The sequence below is a fragment of the Gopherus flavomarginatus genome (genome assembly GCF_025201925.1).
Source record: "Gopherus flavomarginatus isolate rGopFla2 chromosome 13 unlocalized genomic scaffold, rGopFla2.mat.asm SUPER_13_unloc_1, whole genome shotgun sequence".
Lineage (NCBI taxonomy): Eukaryota > Metazoa > Chordata > Testudines > Testudinidae > Gopherus > Gopherus flavomarginatus.
This window is the reverse complement of record NW_026114609.1, coordinates 2,971,525-2,993,992: the sequence shown is the minus strand read 5'-3', so window position 1 is coordinate 2,993,992 and position 22,468 is coordinate 2,971,525. Positions and strand designations below refer to the sequence as shown.

The 22,468-nt window shown below is 49.0% G+C and overlaps 1 protein-coding gene and 2 long non-coding RNA genes across 5 annotated transcripts in view; all 3 read right to left on the bottom strand.

Moving 5' to 3' along the window:
• Positions 1-22,468, bottom strand: part of LOC127040999 (uncharacterized) — a 341,937-nt gene that overhangs the window by 278,506 nt on the left and 40,963 nt on the right. The window lies entirely within an intron of this gene.
• LOC127040997 (uncharacterized) lies at positions 10,135-15,317 on the bottom strand. Its single transcript, XR_007771574.1, has 3 exons — positions 14,817-15,317; positions 14,181-14,311; positions 10,135-12,159 (listed from the first exon to the last, which is right to left on the bottom strand). It is a non-coding gene; the product is annotated as an uncharacterized LOC127040997 (long non-coding RNA).
• The window catches only part of LOC127040991 (uncharacterized), a 49,628-nt gene continuing 44,651 nt past the window's right edge, over positions 17,492-22,468 (bottom strand). Inside the window, exon 2 of the mRNA XM_050935508.1 lies at positions 17,492-18,817. Coding sequence (XP_050791465.1) covers positions 17,825-18,766 — 942 coding nt within the window. The 5' untranslated portion in view covers positions 18,767-18,817 and the 3' untranslated portion in view covers positions 17,492-17,824. The remainder of the gene's footprint in view (positions 18,818-22,468) is intronic.

Sequence of the window (22,468 nt, the reverse complement as noted above, 5' to 3'; positions counted from 1 at the left end):
TATCCCCCTTTTGACACTAAGATTATTAATCACCAGTGTCACTTCCTATTTAGACCATGTAATAGAAAATACTGGGAGGTGATTTGGGCCTGTGGCTTTAGCTTTGCATACATTTGTTTTATCCACCAGCACATTTTAAACATTTCAATTAAACACATACAATTTAAAACCAAAAACAATTAGGAGTAGTAACATTAGTATGCCAGTAGTTGTGGGAGACCATCCAGAAAATATGTTATACCAATGGTAGGCTGTTATGTTTTTCTGTAGTGGCAATTCTTAACATGTCCCCATTTGTGTGTATAATATGAATGGTCTAATTTTCCACATTTTTTTTTCTAGGAACTATGTTACCTTTTTACCTTTTAACAGATGATTGGTAACTGTTTGCCATTCAATGCCAAGATTGATAGAGAACTCAACTAAATCAGTGCTTACAGTAAGCTGAGACTCTTTTGTTGTTGTTGTTGTGGCAAATAGTAAATGTGATTATTGGTAAACACAGTACTTACATTACATTTACATTTGTCTTCTGGTGGGTTGCTAACACTTTTTAAACACTTTTCCCCAAGAATTAACACATACACATAGCCCATTATACAGTACTTTGGATTATCTGAAAGACAAAAATAACATTTTTCTACTCCTTTTGGGATGGCATTGATGATTACTTAAAAGATTCCTTTCTTTTACAAATACCCTTGCTGATTGCAGGCAAAACAGAGGAATTATCCCCATATTTTCTTGTGTTTGTTGTTCTATAGGCAGGCCAGGTTTTAATGGGTTCTACTTTTTAAAGGTTATGCGGAAATTATTCCATTGTTTAGTTATTAAATTCATGAGGTGGTGTACCTCAAGTTTTTCCTTTTATACAGCAGACCAAGTTTGTAATGTTTTTCCTGCTGTGTTAAGCTTTAAGTTTATTCACAGGTAATAGCTGAGAAGCATAATTACCATATTACTTTAAAGGATTTTTCCAAAAATCATACACACTACAAGTTGTTATAAGAGTACTTACTAACATTAAAGTTATTTTAATGTTTAATATTAACAGTAACATTAGCATCAAATCTATTAAAGGTATCTTCTTATACCATGCCTTTTATGTAGGCAATTTGTTTGCTGACCAGGTATGTTCTTTATTTGCAGCTTCTTTTGTGCTGGTATTTCTCACATTTCTTTATCAGTTAGGTAATTTGCATCAACAGAGGCTTGGCTTTTGGATTCAAAGCCATCAGCAGAGCTCAGAGACTCTGTCTTAACACACAGGGATCTGAAAAAGAAAACACAGCCTATTGCGTCTCTTTTTGGAGCCCTAATAGGATTTTAATTCAGCAGCACATTTCATTTGCATTTCTTTTACCCCTTTCTACAATATACACTGCACATGTCCTAGGGAAAATGCACATTCCTTCTATATTATAACTTTTTTAAAACATTAGCCATATCAATTTTTACATACGGTGTAACTGGTTTCTTTTGTTCTTACAGAGTTTTTATGTACCCTTATCAAAGTGACAGTCTGATTACACAAAGCCATTTTAAGGCTCAGTGTTTTTAACATTGCTTCTTTTTCTTTTGTGCACCTCACCTCTGCTGTTGCTTCAGAGGGTCACTGTTAATTTCTTATTCTTTAATTACAGCTCTTATCTGCTATTGTTACCAAAAAAAACCCCAAACAAACAAAAAGACTCCAGAATCTCCACCTATTCTCCTGATTTTGACTGCCCTATTGCAGCCATGACTTGGTCTTTATTTAAAAACATTTTAATTTTGTAAAGAATCAAGTTCCCTTAAGGGTTAAATGCTAAATCCCAAAGCCAAACAACACTAATTACCTGGGTCTTGCAAAAAGGTCTGTCAGTTTTGCAACTTTGAATTAAAGAGTCAAATGAATTTGTAGTGGCATTAAAAAAAAAACAAAATCAATTTATCTTACACCTACAAAACAGGAGTTTTACAAACCAGATGAGCTGGTTTAGATTCTTAGAACTTTACATATTTTCACAGACAAATAGATACATACACATTTTTTTTCCTTAACATTCCTTTACACTGCTTTGTTTTTACATAGCTGTATATATATTTGGATTATTTACAGGCATTCTTCTGGAAAAGGGCCTATTTTTCCTTCAGAATGGCTGCAAAGAAACCAAGAATTCTCTCTCTTTAATATGGTCCTTTTTTAACATTTTCACAAAGTTTAACTGCTTAATTCTCTATAGCCTCTGTAGAGTTAACTTTTCACTCTCTTTCCTTAAATCACTTGTTTATGTCCCAAAATGACACTTTTATCACCTCAGATTTCACCATTTTAAGTATTGTTCCAGGGGTTCATGCCTGCACTTACTGCTTTTCTTACTCCTGACACTATTCCCTTAGGGCTTTCAACCTGTTTCTTTATCTGTTGCTTGCCTGCTTGTCTGGGCCCAATCCTGCTTTTTCCAATGAACCGTTTGTGAGTGATATTGTGGTCATTTCACAATTTTGAAAGAAATGTTCAAGGAAAGGGACCAGGAAGAGTCGGGGCTAGTTGAGGAGCCCACCCTCCTTGCTGAATTGGTAGTGGAACACTAAAGAATCAGTTTTTGAGGCAGATAACAAAGGGGAACAGAACAAGGGGCTTTTTGTCCTTTTTATAATGAGATGGGAGTATGAAGGGGGTTGGATCGATCCGGGGTTTGGAGAACGGGGTAAAGGGGAGCGCTCGGTCTGGTGGTGGGAGAGGAGGCTTTTAATAAAGCTTTTAACTTATTTCAATAATTGATAGAAGCAAGTTTTGATTTTGTCCACCTACGATTTGCCACTTCCCACCACTGCATGAAACAATTAACCTCTCCTTTAGCCAATTTAGTTTTAGGTTGGCCGAGTTTGTCTTTTAAGACGTCCACTCAGTCTTTGTTCCAAGATTTTAACAGTGGCCACTGATCACCCTGAGTTAGGCTAACCATTTTTCCAGAAATTTACGGGAGTCTGGACCCTTTTTACAGGAGTTTAGACCCATCCTTATCATAACCTAGTCCCAGATTTGGACCTTAGTGTCCAAAATATGGGGGTTAGCATGAAAACCTCCAAGCTTAGTTACCAGCTTGGACCTGGTAAAGCTGCCACCACCCAAAAAATTAGAGTGTTTTGGGGCACTCTGGTCCCCCCAAACCTTCCCTGGGAACCCCAAGACCCAAATCCCTTGAGTCTCACAACAAAGGGAAATAAACCTTTTCCCTTCCCCCCTCCAGGTGTTCCTGGAGAGATGCACAGAAGAAAGCTCCGTGAATCTAAACAGAGGGATTCCACCCTCCCCGTTCCCAGCCTTGGAAAACAGAAGTACCGAGAGCTAATCTCTCTTCCCCCCTCACCCAGAGGGAATGCAAAGTCAGGCTAGTAAATCTAACACACACAGATTTCCCCCTGACTTCTTCCTCCCACCAATTCCCTGGTGAGCACAGACTCAATTCCCTGGAGTTCCCCACTAAAGAAAAACTCCAACAGGTCTTAAAAAGAAAGCTTTATGTAAAAAGAAAGAAAAATACATAAAAATGGTCTCTCTGTATTAAGGTGACAAATACATGGTCAATTGCTTAAAAGAAATATGAATAAACAGCCTTATTCAAAAAGAATACAATTCAAAGCACTCCAGCAACTATACCCAGGTAAATACAAAAGAAAACAATAGAAACCTTACTGCCTTACTATATTTGTACTTACAACTTGGAAACAGAAGATTAGAAAGCAGGAAACAAAAATCCTCTCATAGCCGAGAGAGAGACAGACCGAAGACAAAGAACTCAGACACAAACTTCCCTCCACCCAGACCTGAAAAAGTCTGGTTTCCTGATTGGTCCTCTGGTCAGGTGTTTCAGATTACTTCTTTCCAGGTGAAAGAGACGTTAACCCTTAGCTATCTGTTTATGACAATCCTAAATACATAAAATGAGCCAGCGTTCATTTAGGGAACTGTCCCGACTTAGACGTATGGTTACCAATACAGGAGGACTTCACACACCAATCACACAAGAAGGAAATTCGGGTTCATCAGAGCGATGCCCAGTGCAACACACAAAAGGAGCCCACAGGCTACTGCCTCAGTTGCCCTTGCTTTCACACCAGGGGTTTCACCCAAAGTGCGGTGCAGCTGCGATTGTGCAGATTCCACTCACTCAGACTGTGGGGACAGGAACCCCTTGGTTGGCCGATCCCCAGACAGAGACAGCACCCAGACTCAAACACTCCACAAGAGGATGGATAGACACAGAGACAGGACAGTCCTCAGTCTGGACAAAACACAGAAATAATTACCTGACCAGATTCCTGATGTCAGATCCCGGGATCCCTAACAGAACAGAGTGGGAACCAACAGGTTTGATGGCGTAGACCTCACTGTGGTCGTGGGCCTTTCCGCCCTAGTGGAGGATCTCTCAAGCCAAATGCCCAGGTGCTGGCTGCCACGGGCATCCTACAAAAACAGTCAGGAATCACACGGCCCCAGTGAAGACGGTTGCCATCTCGGTGGAACCTCCAAATTGTCAAAGTTAGACTCAGGACTCACAGTTTGTCAGACCAATCTGTTTTATTAGCACAGTGCTCTGCTAATAACACCCAGATAATGTGAGCACCATGCAAGATACAAACTGTCTTATTTATACAGATAAAATAGAGGGAATTAGACAAAGGGACAAAGAAAGCAAAACAGTAAAATTCACCTGGGGCACAGCATACATATCCTACTTCCTTACTAACTCTTATCCATCTAAGGCTAATACTTCACCAATTGCCCTTAAAATTGTTCTATGTTAATGTCTGTATTCCTGACACCTGGATTGCAGCATTCCAACAATTTTGCTTAAAGGTACAGACAGCATTTCTTTAATCCTTTCTATTTTCACAATATAATTCATTCTACTTTCACATTCCTCAGTCCCCTAGCAGAGCTGGGAAGGGAATCCAGTGCCCCACCCCGTTTGAACGGGCGCACCCCAGTCCCCTTGCAGAGCTGAGGTGGGGAGGCAGCGCCCGGCCCCTGCTGGAATGGCCGTCCCCCAGTAACCTGGCAGAGCTGGGGAGGGAACCTAGCACCCAACCCCCCCAGGAACAGGCGCTCTCCAGTCCCCTGGGAGAGCTGGGGAGGGAACACAGCACCCCACCCCCGCAGGAATGACTGCTGCCCTGTCCCCTCACAGGGCTGAGGAGGGAACACAGTGCCCCGTCCCAGCAGGAAAGGCCACACCCCAGTCCCCTGGCAAAGCTGGGGAGGGAAGGCTGCGCCCAGCCCCGGCAGGAACCCCTGCTCCCCAGTCCCCTGGCAGAGACAGGGAGGGAAGGCAGCTCCCCACCCCCACAGGAACGGCCACTCCCCAGTCCCCTCGCACAGGTGGGGAAGGAAGGCAGCGCCCAGCCCCGCAGGAACGGAAGTTTCCTAGTCCCCTCGCAGAACTGGCGAGGGAACCCAGTGCCCCGCCCCTGCAGGAAAGGCCGCACCCCAGTCCCCTCACAGAGCTGGGGAGAGAAGGCAGCGCCCCGCACCCGCTGGTACGGCAGCACCCCAGTCCCCTGGCAGAGTTTGGAAGGGAGGGCTCCACCCCGCCCCTGCTTGAATGGCCACTCCCCAGTGCCCTGGCTGAGCTGGGAAGCGAAACCAGTGCCCCGCCCCCGCATTAACGCCCCCTACCCATCCCCTCGCAGAGCCGGGAAGGGGAGGCAGTGCCCCACCCCCGCAGGAATGACCATTGCCCAGCCCACTCACAGAGCTGGGGAGGGGAGGCAGCGCCCTGATACCGCAGCAACGAACGATCCCCAGAAGCTTCGCAGAGCTGGAGAAGGAACCCAGCGCCCTGCTCCTGCAGGAACGGCCGCTCCCCACTGCCTTCGCAGAACTGGGTGGGAATCCAGCGCCCCACCCACCCAGTAACGGCTGCTCCCCAGTCCTATCACAGAGCTGGGGATGAAACCCAGCGCCCCGTCCCAGCAGGAACAGATGCTCCCCAGTCCCCTGGCAGAGCTGGGGAGGGAAGGCAGCGCCCCACCCCCGCAGGAACGGCCACTTGCTAGTCACCTCGCAGACCCTGGGAGGGAACCCAGTTCCCTGCCCTCGCAGGAACGGCTGCTCACCAGTCCATTGGCAGAGCTGGGGAGGGAACCTAGCACCCCTCTCCCACTCAAACAGCCGCTACCCAGTCCCATTGCAGAGCTGGGGAGGGAAGGCAATGCCCTGCCCCGCTGGGACCCCCGCTCCCCAGTCCCCTTGCAGAGCTGTGAAGGGAATACAGTGCCCCACTCCCGCTGGAACGGGCTCTCCCCACTCCTCTCACAGAGCTGGGGAGGGAGGGAAGCACCCTGCCCCCACAGGAATGGCCGCTTCCCAGTCCCCTGGCAGAGCTGGGGAGGAAAGCCAGTGCCCCCCCCGCTCCTACTGCCACCCCCTAGTCCCCTCCCAACCATTGGGGTGATCTGCAGAGGGAACCCTCTTTGGGGAAGCTGAGGGAACTTGCTGGCCACAGCACTGCAAACCCCCTTGGGGAAGGCTGCAGGGACAGAGTCCTGTGGGAGAAGGGATTCCTGTACCGGGAATGGGCTCCCCAACGGAAAGTAAAACTGGGGGGAATCGGGAGGCAGCTGGTGATGCCCCAGGAATCCACAGGGCTCTTCCCTTTCGAGCTGCTGGACGGGAGGAGAGTGAGGGGACCCCTGAACCTGGAAGGGGAGGATTGGGAGGAGAAGGGGAAGACCCCCTGGGGGAGCTCTTCCCTGAGGTGGGACCCAATCTCCCCGTCACGTGTTCCCTGTTCAGAGTCACTGGGAAAGCAGCCCAGAACCTGGAGAGAGAGGTCAAGGACATGCTGGCTTTAGATGGCATCCAGCCGTTCAACAGCCCATTGGCCTCACCTGTGGGGCTGATCCCCAAGGGAGACAGGATGATCTGGTTTAGTGGGGACTATCAAAAGCTTAAAGCCATCACAGTGTCCAATGCCGACCCCATGCCTAGGCCTGGGGAGATTCTAGACAAGCAGAGGGCGATGGAGAACTTGGCCCTGGCAGGCACTGATAACATGTGCATCTTTAGCCAGACCTGGGAGGAACAGGTGTCCCAGGTGAAGAGGGGGCTGGGCTGCCTCAAGGAGGTGGGACTGACGGTAAAAGCTGGAAAGTGCAAGGGGGGACGGCAGAGGTGTTGTGTCTGGGCCACAAAGTGGGAAGCGGCTGCCCAAGCCCAGAGCTGGCAAAGGCCAAGATGGGGGCTCTTAACCAAGGGAGCCTGAATCACAGACCAGAGTGCTGGGAGAAGACCCCGTCCCAGTTTGAACCCCATGGGTATTGGGGATAGCAAAAGGGGTCAAGCCGCATAAACCTTCCCACATGCGGCCTGCAAGTGCCATCAAGCACACCCGACCTAAGGGAGGGCGTGAGACTGGACTGTCCTGGTGTAACTCACACCAAGGAATGGGAGAGATGCTGGGGCATCCATAGGAATGTTGGTGGGTTCGAACTTCCCCAGGTCACTGGCTGGAGTGACCTCGCTCAGTTCGGTCTCGAAGGGGGGAGAGATGTGACGAACTGGGAAAGTTCTTAATGTTTTCTCTGAATACTGTGTTGGTGCCTCAGTGTCCCCATGGCAGTTCTTAAGTATCTGGCAGAGCAAAGGGCCACTGCACCTAAATGCCTGACACTCTGTCTCCTAGCAACTGATGGCCTGGGCCCCTCCTCTGCAAAGGTGCCAGCTGAAGGTGTTGGAGACAAAGGGATCAGGTGACCTCCTGGCCCGGGAAAGGGGCTGAGGAGAGAGGAGGGGCTGGGAGTGGTGGTTAGTCTGGAGCTGGCTGGGGTCAAGGGTGGAGGGCAGACATGGGGGTCTGGCTCACTGCCCCCCAGAATGGACCCAGCCGAGGGGTCCGGTTCGCTGTATCTACAAGCTCTGTTTTAGACCCTGTTCCTGTCATCGAATAAACCTCTGTTTTACTGGCTGGCTGAGAGTCACGTCTGACTGCAAAGTGGGGGTGCAGAACCCGGTGGCTTCCCCAGGACCCCGCTGGGGTGGACTCGCTGTGGGAAGCGCACGGAGGGGCAGAGGATGCTGAATGCTCCAAGGAGAGACCCAGGAGGTGAAGCCGTGTGAGCTTCTTGCCCTGAACAAGTCTGCTCCAAGGGAGAGGAGGCTCCCCAAAGTCCTGACTGGCTTGGTGGGGAGCAGTTCCAGAGCATCGCCCGGGGACTCCGTGACAAGCACTATCTAACCATGGCTTAGATCAGCTTAATTATACTGGTTCTGGGGGGTTTCACACCCTGAAAGACGTACTTGTTAGAGGGCTTGTCCCATCACCCTCCCATTCCCTGGTCCTTCTCACGTGACAAGAAAGCAGCAATGCACGAAGCTCAAAGGTGCAAACAATTCAATGTTTATTGGGGTAAACTTCCAGCAAGCAATGATTCCAGTTTCCTTCCTCAGGATCCCCTTTCCCAGCTCTGACACCACAGAGGCTTGCCTGTGTCCCTGTTCCCCTTCCCTGTCCCTATTCCCCCCATTAGCAAAACATAATTCCAATTCCCCTACCTCAATTCCCATTCGCATTCCCCCCCTTACTTTCTGATTGACTGCAGACTATATAGTAAAACTTGAGTTCTGCTTAGCTCTATCTTAACCAATCATATTACTGACTAATCCTAACATATTGTAACATGATTATCTAACCAATTATACCCCACCACCTTAATTGGTTTACACAAAACAAATTAATTATACAGCAAACAGAAACAGTTACAGAACCAGACAAAGATTATACAGACAAGTAATAGGAAAGTGGGGACTACAGTGACAGAACAACAAAAAAATGAGGATTTCACACCCCAGCTGTTGGTAAGTGAGTTTTTCCCAGACAGGATGCTATCATAGTAGAGGTTGTGGGTGCTGGTTGCTTAACTGTCTGGCGCACAGGGCAGGATTTTGAGGTTCATCATTACTCTCTCAGAATGCCAGCACCCATCTTTTGTTCACTTAAAAAGCGAACAGGGAGATTCCAACACCGCAGAACTCATGGAGTTCCAGGAAATGTGTAACTTTAGGTCCGGGTGAGTGTATCTAAAAATCAGCTGTGCTGTAGAAGGTCTCTAGGAGTTGAAAGAGATGTGCCATTGTGACCTCCCTAAAGAGTTCCTCAACTATTAATGAAAACTAGGGTTGATAAGTCACTTTCTTTGTAGTATCAGGATGGTGGACTGGTCTAAAGTACTAGTTATACGTTTCTTTTTTTCCAATCCATTGGGTGTTCTGGTCTCTGCATGGAGACGTCGTTTCAAATCCCACTCCTGACATGACTATTTAATTCTATCTGCAGAAAATGGCCTCACTTTAATCTCCTTTGCAACAATAGAACACCATTTGCTTAGATTTTCTCTTCCAGTAGTTGTGAGAGAAGTTCCAAACCAGGGGGAAACAGGGCCTGTTCTCTCGACCCATCAGTTTTTGTCTTCCTTCATTCCAAGCCATTTCCTCAGATACGTCCATATTTCCCACACTTTTATGAAACTTTAGAGTCATCATTTAATTGCCACACAACTGTACTTATGAAGTAAAGTGAAACACAATATTATTTGGATATTCTTGCAGAAGAGTTTTGTTTTCTGACCTGGAATTGAACAGGGGCTACCCGAGGGGGACAATGCTACTCCCTTTTATTTGCTCATCCAAAAAACATAAGTTTGTGGTGCCCTTTGTTTCCTTGTTCTTCAAACACCTGTCAGGGATGGCCAAGGGAGACTTGGTCCTGACTCTCAGGGTCCCTCCCTGCCCTACCTTTCTATATGATTCTGTTGTGTGGGTTTGTGCTATGTCGTTGTTCCACGCTGAGCTGTTTTGCACAGTGAACCTTTGCACTCTGATGCATTTTTTCGTGTTGTATGGTTTTTGCACTGGCTTGTGTTGCACTGGTTTGAGCTGAGCTCTTTTGCAGTGTGTCATTTTGCCCCATGGGGCGTTCATTTGCATGGTGCTGAATTGTCAGGCTTTGCACTCCTACATGTTGTCACTTTGTGCTGCGGAATGTCAGTTCACGCTGAATTGTTAGATGTTAGATTGGGGTGTTTCCACTTTTGTTGTTGTTTATATTGTATTGCGATGGCATCGAATTATAGAGCTGTACGGTTGCAAGGGCTCTGGAGAGGTCAGGAAATCCAGCCCTCTCTGCTGAAGCAGAGCCAAGCAGAGACGATGCATTGGGGGCATGTGGGACCAAGTGCCCAGAGCAGCCGGCCCAGGCAGGGAGCAGAAGGAGGGAAGCAGAGCCAGAGCAGGTTGTCTATGGGACCAAGTATATGCAGAGTATCCTTAACAGAGGTTTGTTCAACCTGTTCTTAAAAGCCTCCTAGGACAGAGACTCCACAGACACCCTTGGGAGCCTATTCCAGAGCTTAACTACCCTCAGAGTTAGAAAGCTGTTCCCAATATCTAACGTGAATCTCCCTGGCTGCAGATTAAGTCCATTACTTCTTGTCCTACCATCAGTGGACATGGAGACCAAATGATAATTGCCCTATTTATAAAGACCAAACTTTTCCTTCTGCAATCATCCGTTAACTGGTTATTATCCCCTCTTCTTGCCTGGGGTACAATGGAAGAGGAGAAAATACTCTCTTAACAGAGGATGCAAATGTCAGTTTGTTCTCTCTTCATGTTTTAGTGAAGCTCAGAGAGAAGAAGAAACATGACCTGCCAAAGAGCACAGAGAGTTTGTTTCCTTTTGATCTGTGACTATTAGCAGAAGAGTGACACCTAAGGGCTGTCGCTATCACCCACCATGGGGCTTGAATTTATGATGGTGGGATTAAGAGCATCATGCTCTACCAACAGAGCTAGCTAGATTTAAAGTCAGTCAACTGCCCAGTCGCCGTGTAGAAGATGCCCTATAAGAACATAAGAACGGCCATACCGGGTCAGACCAAAGGTCCATCTAGCCCAGTATCTGTTTACCAACAGTGGTCAATGCTGGGTGCCCCAGAGGGAGTGAAGCTAATAGGCAGTGATCAAGTGATCTCTCTCCTGCCATCCATCTCCATCCTCTGATGAACAGAAGCTAGGGACACCATTTTTTACCCTTCCTGGCTAATAGCCATTTATGGACCTAGCTACCATGAATTTATCCAGTTCCCTTTTAAACATTGTTATAGTCCCAGCCTTCACAACCTCCTCAGGTAAGGAGTTCCACAAGTTGACTGTGCACTGTGTGAAGAAGAACTTCCTTTTATTTGTTTTAAACCTGCTACCTATTAATTTCATTTGGTGGCCCCTAGGTCTTATATTATGGGATCAAGTAAATAACTTTTCCTTATTCACTTTCTCCACACCACTCATGATTTTATATACCTCTATCATATCCCCTCTTAGTCTTCTCTTTTTCCAAGCTGAAAATTTCTAGTCTCTTTAATCTCTCCTCATATGGGACCCATTCCAAACCCGTAATCATTTTAGTTGCCCTTCTCTGAACCTTTTCTAATGCCAGTATATCTTTTTTGAAAAGAGGAGACCACATCTGTACACAGTATTCAAGATGTGGGTGTACCATGGATTTATATAAAGGCAGTAAGATATTCTCTATCTTATTCTCCTTTTTTTAATGATTCCTAACATCCTGTTTGCTCTTTTGACTGCTGCTGCACTCTGCATGGTAGTCTTCAGAGAACTATCCATGATGACTCCAAGGTCTCTTTCCTGATTATTTATAGCTAAATTAGCCTCCATCATATTGTATGTATAGTTGAGGGTATTTTTTCCAGTGTGCATTACTTGACATTTATCCACATTAAATTTCATTTGCCATTTTGTTGCCCAATCACAGTTTTGTGTTACGTCTCTGAAGTTCTTCACTGTCTGCTTTGGTCTTAACTATCTTGAGCAGTTTAGTATCATCTGCAAACTTTGCCACCTCCGTTTACCTCTTTCTCCAGATCATTTATGAATAAATTGAATAAGAGTGCTCCTAGGACTGACCATTGGGGAACACCACTAGTTACCCCTCTCCATTCTGAACACACCGATGGGCGAACCTGGAGAGAGAGGTGGCAGCCCTTCGATAGGTCAGCTGGTAGAGCAAATGACTAGAGCCGGCATTCAGAAAGTCATCCTGACGTCGCCCTTCTGACTCCCGCTTGAAGGAGAGCTTCTTTTTCTTCCCCTTGCTGACAAAGAGCAAGAGAAGAAAGAAAGGTCAGGTGCTTCCAATACTGGGCTCTGGGCCCCCTCAAAGCTGCAAGGGAGTTTAGCAAGCAAAAAAGGTAAAACTGCAATGAAGTATTACCCTGGACTCAATGGCATTTCTCCATTGGTCTGTCTGCTTTGGGGCAGGGACAATAACACGTCCTGCTACATTCGTTATTTCAAAGGGCGGTTTAGGATTTTCATTCTCATACACTGTGCACAAAGCAGGACTTAACACTCAGTGTAACCTAAATGAGCAGCCCACAGATTCTGGTAGCAACAAAGAGCATTTGGTGTGAGAGCCCAGACCTGCCCCTGCCTCTGCCCCTGCCCCAGGGGGTCATGCACAACCTACCAGCTGCTAACTCCTAAACTTTCAGTAACTCTATTATCAGTGCCTGGAGTGTAATTTAAACCATAAGAAAAACCACACTGGGCTAGACCAAAGGACCATCTAGCTCTGAATCTTCTCTTCTGACAGGAGCCAAGAGCAGGTGCCCCAAAAGCCACTCAACAAGGCACCACTGAGAGTTATAAACCCTGCCCCAAAAGCAGAAAGACCAATGGAGAACTGACATGACTCCAGGGTAATACTTCCCTGCGGTTTTACCATTTCCACTTGCTAAACTCCCTCCCAACCTTCTGGGCTCCTAGAGCAGGGTACTGAGCCTGAGCTGTGACACGTACACTGCAACTTTACAGAAGAAGCCACATTACCCTGCTAACTCCAACACAGGCCTGCCCTGGATGTTTCATTGCACTGGAGACGTACCCTAACATTATGTCTACACTGCCGTTAACACACCCAGAGCAGCTGTCTCAAAGCCCTGGTCAGCTGACTCAGGCTTATGGGGCTGGGACTGCAAGACTATAAAATTACAGTGCAGACATATGGACTTGAGCCCAACCTCTGAGACCCCACGAGGGGCGATGGTTTCTGAACCCAGGTTTCAGTGTGAACACAAATATCTGCACCACAGTTTTTAGCCTCTCAGCCTTAGCATAATGAGCCCAAATCAGATGACCCAGGCCAGTCATCCTGCCATCTTTATCCCGGGAGAGAGAGACTCTAAGGGCACGTTCCCATTGCAATGTAAGCCCAGGGGTGGCAAGCTGTGCTCAAAGCAGCACCCAGCACTCTCATATAGTGATGATATGTTTTGAACAAAGTCTGCCTGGTGAGGGATCATTTCAAAAATCTTGAACTGTTCATCTGTTGAACATTAATGTCTTCTTGCATTCTATGTGTTCACATTGGTTTGGGAAGTTATGAAGTTTGCTCTGTGTGCATTACAGAAATATGTTATGAGGTTGGGAAATGCCCCCCACCAGCCTTTCAGGTGCAAAAATGGAGGAGCCAGACTCCCTGCTGGCCCATTGAAGGTATCCACACTCCCAAGGACTATTCCAGGAACCATGTACAATGCAGACTTCTCTGAGATAGCGCAGAGACAATGGACAGTGCTTGACTCATGTCGTAGCAAAGGTACTTTCTAGCAAGTTGGAAGAAACTATGAAAGGGAAGTAGAGACATTATGAATTGGCCTCTCTCCCCCACAACTCAACAGCTGGAAACACATCTGGAGGACAAAGACTGAAATGAGATAAATCAGAAGAGAATAACAATAATACATTCAAATCAAGTCCTCAAACAGATTAGTATTGGTTTTTCAGCAGAAAATTTTCAGTTTGGGGAATTTTCATGACAGGTGTGCATGAAAGGAGAGAGAGAGAGTTTGAGTGAAAGTTGGCCAACACAGAGAGAGAAACCTAGGAGGATGAAAGAAATTCACAACAGGGAGTCACCCTCATGGATCCAACTTTCTGCTAGGGAGCACACACCACTCCTGGCCAGAGAGATGATCAGCTCTCGCAAATGGCAACATCATCTCCCCTGAAGCCACAGCTAGTCTGGAAACCCACACCCAGGTAACAGGAAGTCCCTGCCTGGAGCCAGTAGGGCTGTGACCAGAGCCCTTCCCAAACCAGATACACATCTCACCAACAGGGACGGTTACTCTTGTCCCAGTTGGGGAGCTCTTGCCTGGCATCAACAGGATTCACGCTGTCACTGCTCTTGATCACTTTCCATCTCACCTCAGGGCTGGACTCCGTCCCCGCGACTTCTTTTCCCTTGGTATGAAACACAACACAAGAGGAAAAGAAAAAGAAATGGTGGTGAGGTTCCTCTTCTCGCTACTCCCGCACCCCAGGGCTTCGGCTTCAACCCTCCTCCCATTCTGTCATTACAGCTACAATTAGAAATCTGAGCCCAGGGCTCACACCTCCTTGTCTCCCCAGTCCTAGGCCCTGTCCAGCATGTCTCCCTCCACAGAAGTTATCTGGCCTCATCTTACACTCCATCTTCATATTGCTCTTCTCCTTCCCAGAGCGCCTGCTCTGCTCCTCAGACCTGTCTGTCCTCAGCTCTGCAGGCAGAGGGGAACGGGCATGATGGGAACACACATGCCCCATTCCAGACACCACACAGCATCCACAGGGCTACCAAAACACCTCATCTTCGGCCAAAACCACACCCCACCCAGAGGGAGCAAAAACCCTTTGTGAGCACAGCACACACAAGACAGGAAAAGATTAACACCCACACCCAGCCCAGCCAAAGTGGGACCTTCCTCACCTTCCTGGCCACAGGTCCATGGGGCTCATGGATGGAGAAGTCTGCTGGGCTGTGGGGGTCCCTGAAGAACTAGCTCAGCATGTGAATGACTGGGATGTATGAGGAGGCCTGACTGTGGGCTGGGGTGTCCAGGAGGACCTGAGGGAAGGGAATAGGAGGATTAGGGATAGAGAAGAGTGGCGTTACCAAGGAGCATTGTGGGAATGTGGGATTTAGAGAGCCCAGAGTGGATGGGTGTCGGCGGTTGGACAACCCCACAGTGGTTGAAAAGGGGAACCTGGCAGGTTTGGGTGTAGCAGAGATTGAAGATGAGGAACCTCACACCCTGGGGAAGGACTGGGGGAGTGGGAGGATGGGAAAGTGGGGCCCAGCAATGAGAAATGGGTTGGAGGCAATTAGGGGTGGGGCGCTGAGGATGGGGATGGGGGGGAGGCAGAGGAAGGGGGGGCGGGGTGCTGAGGACGGGAAGGAGGATGTGGGGGGTGGGGCGAGAGGCGGTAGGTGTCGAGGTACTGAGGGTGGGGGGGGGAGGAGGAGGTCAGGGAGAAAGGAAAGGCCAGGTAGAGTGTACACGATGGGGGAGGGGATGCTGGGGGCTGAGGGATCCCCACAGATGGGGGTGGGGCTGGTGAGAGGGTCACAACAGATGAGGGGACACTGAGGGGGCAGGTTGGGGGGGCTTGAATGGGCTGCTGGGGCCCTACAGAGGGAGAGGAGGGGGCGGTGCTGGCAGGAGAGTCACAGCGGACGGGGGGGGACACTGGAGGGCAGGTTGGGGAGGTTGAAGGCCCCGTGGCCCCAGGCTGCCGCTTGTGGGGCTGCTGCCAGGCAGCTCAGCCCCCCCGTTATCCCCCCAGGCCCAGCGGGGGGGGGGTGAAGCCCTTTCACTCCGCGCTGCCTCTGCCCTGTGCCCCCCCGCCCGGCTCCCACGGGCCCGGGGCTGCTCCCGGGGCAGGGGCTGGGCCTGGCGCCTGGAACTGGGTGTCTGAGCCCCCGGCCCCCCCGTGCGGAGCCGCCACTCCCCGTCCCGCCTCAGCGCCCCTCGGCCCGGCCCCGCCCACCGCCTGCCCCCGAGCCCGCGTCCCCCCCGCAGCGCCGGGGCGGGTCCCACTGGTGCCCCCCCCGGCTCCCCGGGGCGTAGGGGGTGGGGGCAGCGAAGCCTCGGGGCGAGGGAACCAGGCCCGCACCCCACGCGCCGAGTCTCTGTCCCGCGCTCTCTCCGCCAATCAGGGAGCAAGGAGGGGCGCGGCGAACTGCCGAGCTACGGCCCCTGCTCCAATAGAGGCCGCATGTGAGAGGGAGAACTACGCTTCCCAGTGTGCACCGGGAGGGGGCGCGTTGCCTGAGCAACTGGTCGTCACTTCCGCTCTGAGACGAGCCAGGAACTACAACTCCCAGCCTCCCCCGGGGCGCTTCCGTCCTCTGCAGCCCAGGAGAGGGCGGGTCCCTGGGTCAATCGGACATCTCCCGCCCCGCCCCCCAGAGAGCCCCGGCCCCGCCCTCCCCAAGCTCATAGACTCATAGACTCTAGGACTGGAAGGGACCTCGAGAGGTCATCAAGTCCAGTCCCCTGCCCTCATGGCAGGACCAAATACTGTCTAGACCATCCCTAATAGACATTTATCTAACCTACTCTTAAATATCTCCAGAGATGGAGATTCCACAACTTCCCTAGGCAATCTATTCCAGTGTTTAACTACCCTGACAGTTAGGAACTTTTTCCTAATGTCCAACCTAAATCTCCCTTGCTGAAGTTTAAGCCCATTGCTTCTTGTTCTATCACTGGAGGCTAAGGTGAACAAGTTTTCTCCCTCCTCCTGATGATACCCTTTTAGATACCTGAAAACTGCTATCATGTCCCCTCTCAGTCTTCTCTTTTCCAAACTAAACAAACCCAATTCCTTCAGCCTTCCTTCATAGGTCATGTTCTCAAGACCTTTAATCATTCTTGTTGCTCTTCTCTGGACCCTCTCCAATTTCTCCACATCTTTCTTGAAATGCGGTGCCCAGAACTGGACACAATACTCCAGTTGAGGCCTAACCAGCGCAGAGTAAAGCGGAAGAATGACTTCTCGTGTCTTGTTTACAACACTCCCGTTAATGCATCCCAGAATCACGTTTGCTTTTTTTGCAACAGTATCACACTGTTGACTCATATTAAGCTTGTGGTCTACTATGACCCCTAGATCTCTTTCTGCCATACTCCTTCCTAGACAGTCTCTTCCCATTCTGTATGTGTGAAACTGATTGTTCCTTTCTAAGTGGAACACTTTGCATTTATCTTTATTGAACTTCATCCTGTTTACCTCAGACCATTTCTCCAATTTGTCCAGATCGTTTTGAATTTTAACCCTGTCCTCCAAAGCAGTTGCAATCTCTCCCCGTTTGGTATCATCCGCAAACTTAATAAGCGTACTTTCTATGCCAACATCTAAATCGTTGATGAAGATATTGAACAGAACCGGTCCCAAAACAGACCCCTGCGGAACCCCATTTGTTATACCTTTCCAGCAGGATTGGGAGCCATTAACAACTACTCTCTGAGTATGGTTATCCAGCCAGTTATGCACCCACCTTATAGTAGCCCCATCTAAATTTTACTTTCCTAGTTTATCTATAAGAATATCATGCGAGACTGTATCAAATGCCTTACTAAAGTCCAGGTATATCACATCCACCGCTTCTCCCTTATCCACAAGGCTCGTTATCCTATCAAAGAATGCTATCAGATTAGTTTGACACGATTTGTTCTTTACAAATCCATGCTGGCTATTCCCTATCACCTTACCACCTTCCAAGTGTTTGCAGATGATTTCTTTGATTACCTGCTCCATTATCTTCCCTGGCACAGAAGTTAAACTAACTGGTCTGTAGTTTCCTGGGTTGTTTTTATTTCCCTTTTTATAGATGGGCACTATATTTGCCCCCTTCCAGTCTTCTGGAATCTCCCCCGTCTCCCATGATTTCCCAAAGATAATAGCTAGAGGCTCAGATACCTCTTCCATTAACTACTTGAGTATTCTAGGATGCATTTCATCAGGCCCTGGTGACTTGCAGGCATCTAACTTTTCTAAGTGATTTTTTACTTGATCTTTCCTTATTTTCTCTTCTAAACCTACCCTCTTCCCGTAAGCATTCACTATACTAGACATTCCTTCAGACTTCTCAGTGAAGACTGAAACAAAGAAGTCATTAAGCATCTCTGCCATTTCCAAGTCTCCCGTTACTGTTTCCCCATCCTCATTGAGCAGTGGGCCTACCCTGTCCTTAGTCTTCCTCTTGCTTCTAATGTATTGATAAAAAGTCTTCTTGTTTCCCTTTATTCCCATAGCTAGTTTGAGTTCATTTTGTGCCTTTGCTTTTCTAATCTTGCCTCTGCATTCCTGTGTTATTTTCCTATATTCATCCTTCGTGATCTGACCTAGTTTCCATTTTTTATATGACGCCTTTTTATTTTGTAGGTCACGCAAGATCTCAAAGGTAAGCCAAGGTGGTCTTTTGCCACATTTTCTATCTTTCCTAACCATCGGAATAACTTGCTTTTGGGCCCTTAATAGTGTCCCTTTGAAAAACTGCCAACTTTCCTCAGTTGTTTTTCCCCTCAGTCTTAATTCCCATGGGACCTTGCCTATCAGCTCTCTGAGCTTACCAAAATCCGCCTTCCTGAAATCCATTGTCTCTATTCTGCTGTACTCCCTTCTACCTTTCCTTAGAATTGCAAACTCTATGATTTCATGATCACTTTCACCCAAGCTTCCTTCTACTTTCAAATTCTCAACAAGTTCCTCCCTATTTGTTAAAATCAAGTCTAGAACAGTTTCCCCCCTAGTAGCTTTTTCAACTTTCTGAAATAAAAAGTTGTCTGCAATGCAGTCCAGGAACTTATTGGATAGTCTATGCCCCGCGGTGTTATTTTCCCAACATATATCTGCATAGTTGAAGTCCCCCATCACCACCAAATCTTGGGCTTTGGATGATTTTGTTAGTTGTTTGAAAAAAGCCTCATCCACCTCTTCCGCCTGATTAGGTGGCCTGTAGTAGACTCCCAGCACGACATCACCTGTGTTTTTTACCCCTTTTAGCCTAACCCAGAGACTCTCCACACTTCCGTCTCCTATGTCCATCTCCACCTCAGTCCAAGTGTGTACATTTTTAATATATAAGGCAACACCTCCTCCCTTTTTCCTCTGTCTATCCTTCCTGAGCAAACTATACCCATCCACACCAACATTCCAGTCATGTGTATTATCCCACCAAGTTTCAGTAATGCCAATAATGTCATAGTTGTATTTATTTATTAGCACTTCCAGTTCTTCCTGCTTATTACCCATACTTCTTGCATTTGTATATAGGCATCTAAGATACTGGTTTGATCTTGCCTCCCAGCTTTGCCCTGACCCTCCTTCCTCTCTGCCATTATAGCCCGTGCTCCCTCCTGTTTCCAACCCATCTCCCAGGTCTTGTTCCCCACTTACTTGTGGGCTTTGCTCACCTGTCCCCGTCGAACCTAGTTTAAAGCCCTCTTTACTAGGTTAGCCAGTCTGTGCGCAAATAAGGCCTTTCCCCTCTTCGAAAGGTGAACGCCATCTGTTCCTAGCAGTCCTTCCTCAAATAGCATTCTGTGGTCGAGGAAGCCAAAGCCCTCCTGGCGACACCATGTTCGCAGCCAGGCATTCACCTCCACGATGCATCTGTCTCTGCCCGGACCCCTACCTTCAACAGGAAGAATCGAAGAGAATACCACCTGCGCTCCAAAATCCTTAACCCGTACTCCCAGAGCCCTGTAGTCACTCTTGATCTGCTCAGCGTCACACCTCGCAGTATCATTTGTGCCCACATGGATGAGTAGCATGGGGTAGTAGTCAGAAGGCCGGATAATCCTCAACAATGCCTCTGTAACATCTCGGATACGGGCCCCTGGCAGGCAGCATACCTCCCGGGATGAACGGTCAGGGCGACAGATGGGTGTCTCCATCCCCCTCAGCAGAGAGTCTCCAACCACCACTACCCTACGTTTTTTATCAGTGGTGGCAGCAGACCTCCCAGCCTTAGGGGTACGAGGCTTCTCCTCCTTAACTGTTGGGGGTGATTTCTTCTCTCCTGTATCAAGAAGAGCATAATGGTTACCTTTTACCACAGCAGGAGGGTTCGCAGCAGCGGTGGAGCACTGCCTGCTGCTAGAAGTAACCAGCTGGCTGTGTCCACCCTGAGCCTCCTCCTCCACTGGTGTGTCAGATACACCCTGAGGCATCTCCTCCTCCACTGGAGTGTCAGTAGTCCTGTCAACTGGGACAGCACCGTCAGCTGTCTCCACATGGATACTGTCCAGGAATTGCTCATGGATATGGATGTTCCTCAGCCTAGCCACCTCCTCCTGTAGCTCTCCCACCTGCTGCCTGAGAGATTCCACCAGTAGGCACCTTTCACATTGGATGCCACCCCCAGCCTGGATATCAGTAAGTGGAAATTGCAAATTACAGTCTTTGCAAGCCCACACCAGAATCTGGGTAAAAGCATCCATGCTTTGGTACTCTGTCTGGCTACAGGCGCAGGTGGAGGAGACAGAAGCAGTGCTGGCACAGGTGTTGCGGGTCCTCCTCACCATTGTAAGACTCCCTCTGTCAAACTCTCTCAAATTCCTGTCTACAGCTCCCTGTCCGCTCTGCTCTGCTGTAAACAGAAAGGTTTTGGATGTGGTTCAGTTTACAGGTTCAGGGGACCAATGGGTCACAGATGAGACAGACAAGGGACCCCCACTCCCTTCTTACTTCCCTTGCAAAACTCCCTATTAGCAGCTCCTGTTCGCTAAGCTCCGTGGTCGCTTGTGCGCAGCTTTATAAAGCCCTGGCCTGAGTGAATGCCCCGCCCACTGGTTAAGGCTCAGCCAATTACCAGAGGCTTCTAGCTTTCAAACCTTCCTAGTAGCTCCACCTCCAACTGCCAGCTACAGCACATGGTCCTTCAAACAAACAAACCACACAGACTGACAAACACAAGCTCAGCACACAGCAAGTAACCCCCAAACACAAACACAAACACAAACACTGGGAGCGGGGAGGGGAGGGGCTCCGGCTCCTGACGCGAACTCTCGTGTCCCGGGGTCTCGGCCTGGCCCCGCTCCCCCCGCTGCGCGGAGCCCCCCAGTGTGGTGGGGGCTGCCAGGTGCCTGCTTCTCCCCTGGCCTCGTCTCTGCCCGCCCCGATGTGCCCTGCGGGGCTGCCCCACTCGGTGGGGGGGGGCGTTGGGTGGAGCCCTATGGAAATACGGGGGTGGGCAGGGCTGGGAGCCAGGACTCCTGGGTTCTCCCCCAGCTCGGGGAAAGGGGGCTAGGGGTTAGAGTGGGGGAGGGGCAGGGCTGGGAGCCAGGACTACTGGGTTCTCCCCCAGCTCAGGGAGGGGAGTGGAGGTTAGGGGGTAGACTGGGGGAGGGGCTGGGGGGTCTCCTGCCCAAGAGGCAACTCCAGGAGCTGGTGTCGGGCAGCAGGTCACTTGTAGACCCCGAGTGTCCGATCTGGAAACAGCAGCCTGTCCCTGTGCCCTGGGACTGCGCATGGCTGGCAACCTTCTCCTTGTACCTGAGAATTATCCATACACCCCAGGGGTGTGAGCCCTGCGCTCCCCTGTCAGTGCCTGGGGCACAGAGCCATGTGTACGAGCCACTGTCTGTGCGGGGATGTCAGTTCGTACAGACTCTGCTGGTGCTTTTTCTGTAGCCTGTGGTAAAATGAGGCAATTAACTAGATGTGTTGATGGAAGTTCTCTGCATACCTTCAGGGGTACACGTACCCCTGGTTGAGAACCACTGATGTAGGGGAACCCAGGCCCACCCCCCATTCTGACTTCCAACCCCGTACCCTGGGCAGCTGGTTCAGCTTTGCTTACCTTGCATCAGCCTCAAGTCAGCTTCACTGAGTCACCAGTTCCACCATGCCCAGGCGTCAGAGAGAGGACGTCTCCTCTCAGCTGTAAAAGCAGCAAGGGCTCCATGAGGGGTCGGTGCTGGTGGAGCAATTATTGACACTTTCTCTAGTCTCCTTTTCAGATTTTGCCCCATTTTCTCTTTAATTCTCCAATGTTAATTTAACAATCTCAGATTTGGGATATTTTCACACCCGTTTGACCTGCAGCAAATTTTCTTCCTTTCTTTGGGAAATTGTCCTGAATCATTCCCCAAAAGAGAAGGGGCTTAATGGATGCAGTTTGCAGAGTCCTGAGACACAGCTGCCTCTGGGGTAGGCTGGGGTGGCCTTTCTCTGCTGGTGAGGAAGGGGACAGGAGGAAAAAGTCCCCAGTGGAGACTGTCCAGCACAAGGTTACGCAGTCCTTTCTACTGCTACTCTCAACTGCCAGTCACTTGCCTGCCCCTGCTTCTGCCTCCTCCCCACTGCCAGGAAGTTTTCCTGTTCCACACTCCCCTCACATACCCTCTTAAAGCACCTCCTCAAAGGGCTCCCTGCTGCCATGTGAATGGTGTGTGTGTGTGGGGGGGGGGAATTATTGCTGTCTGTTAATTGAACTTCCACTGTCCAATTACTCTCACTTAATATAAAATCTCTTCATATTTGGGTGGTTTTCTCTTATTAGCAAATGTTTCTTTTTAGACCTATTTCTTCCCCAGTTCTCAAAGATAGATATAAAATATCCTGTGTGCA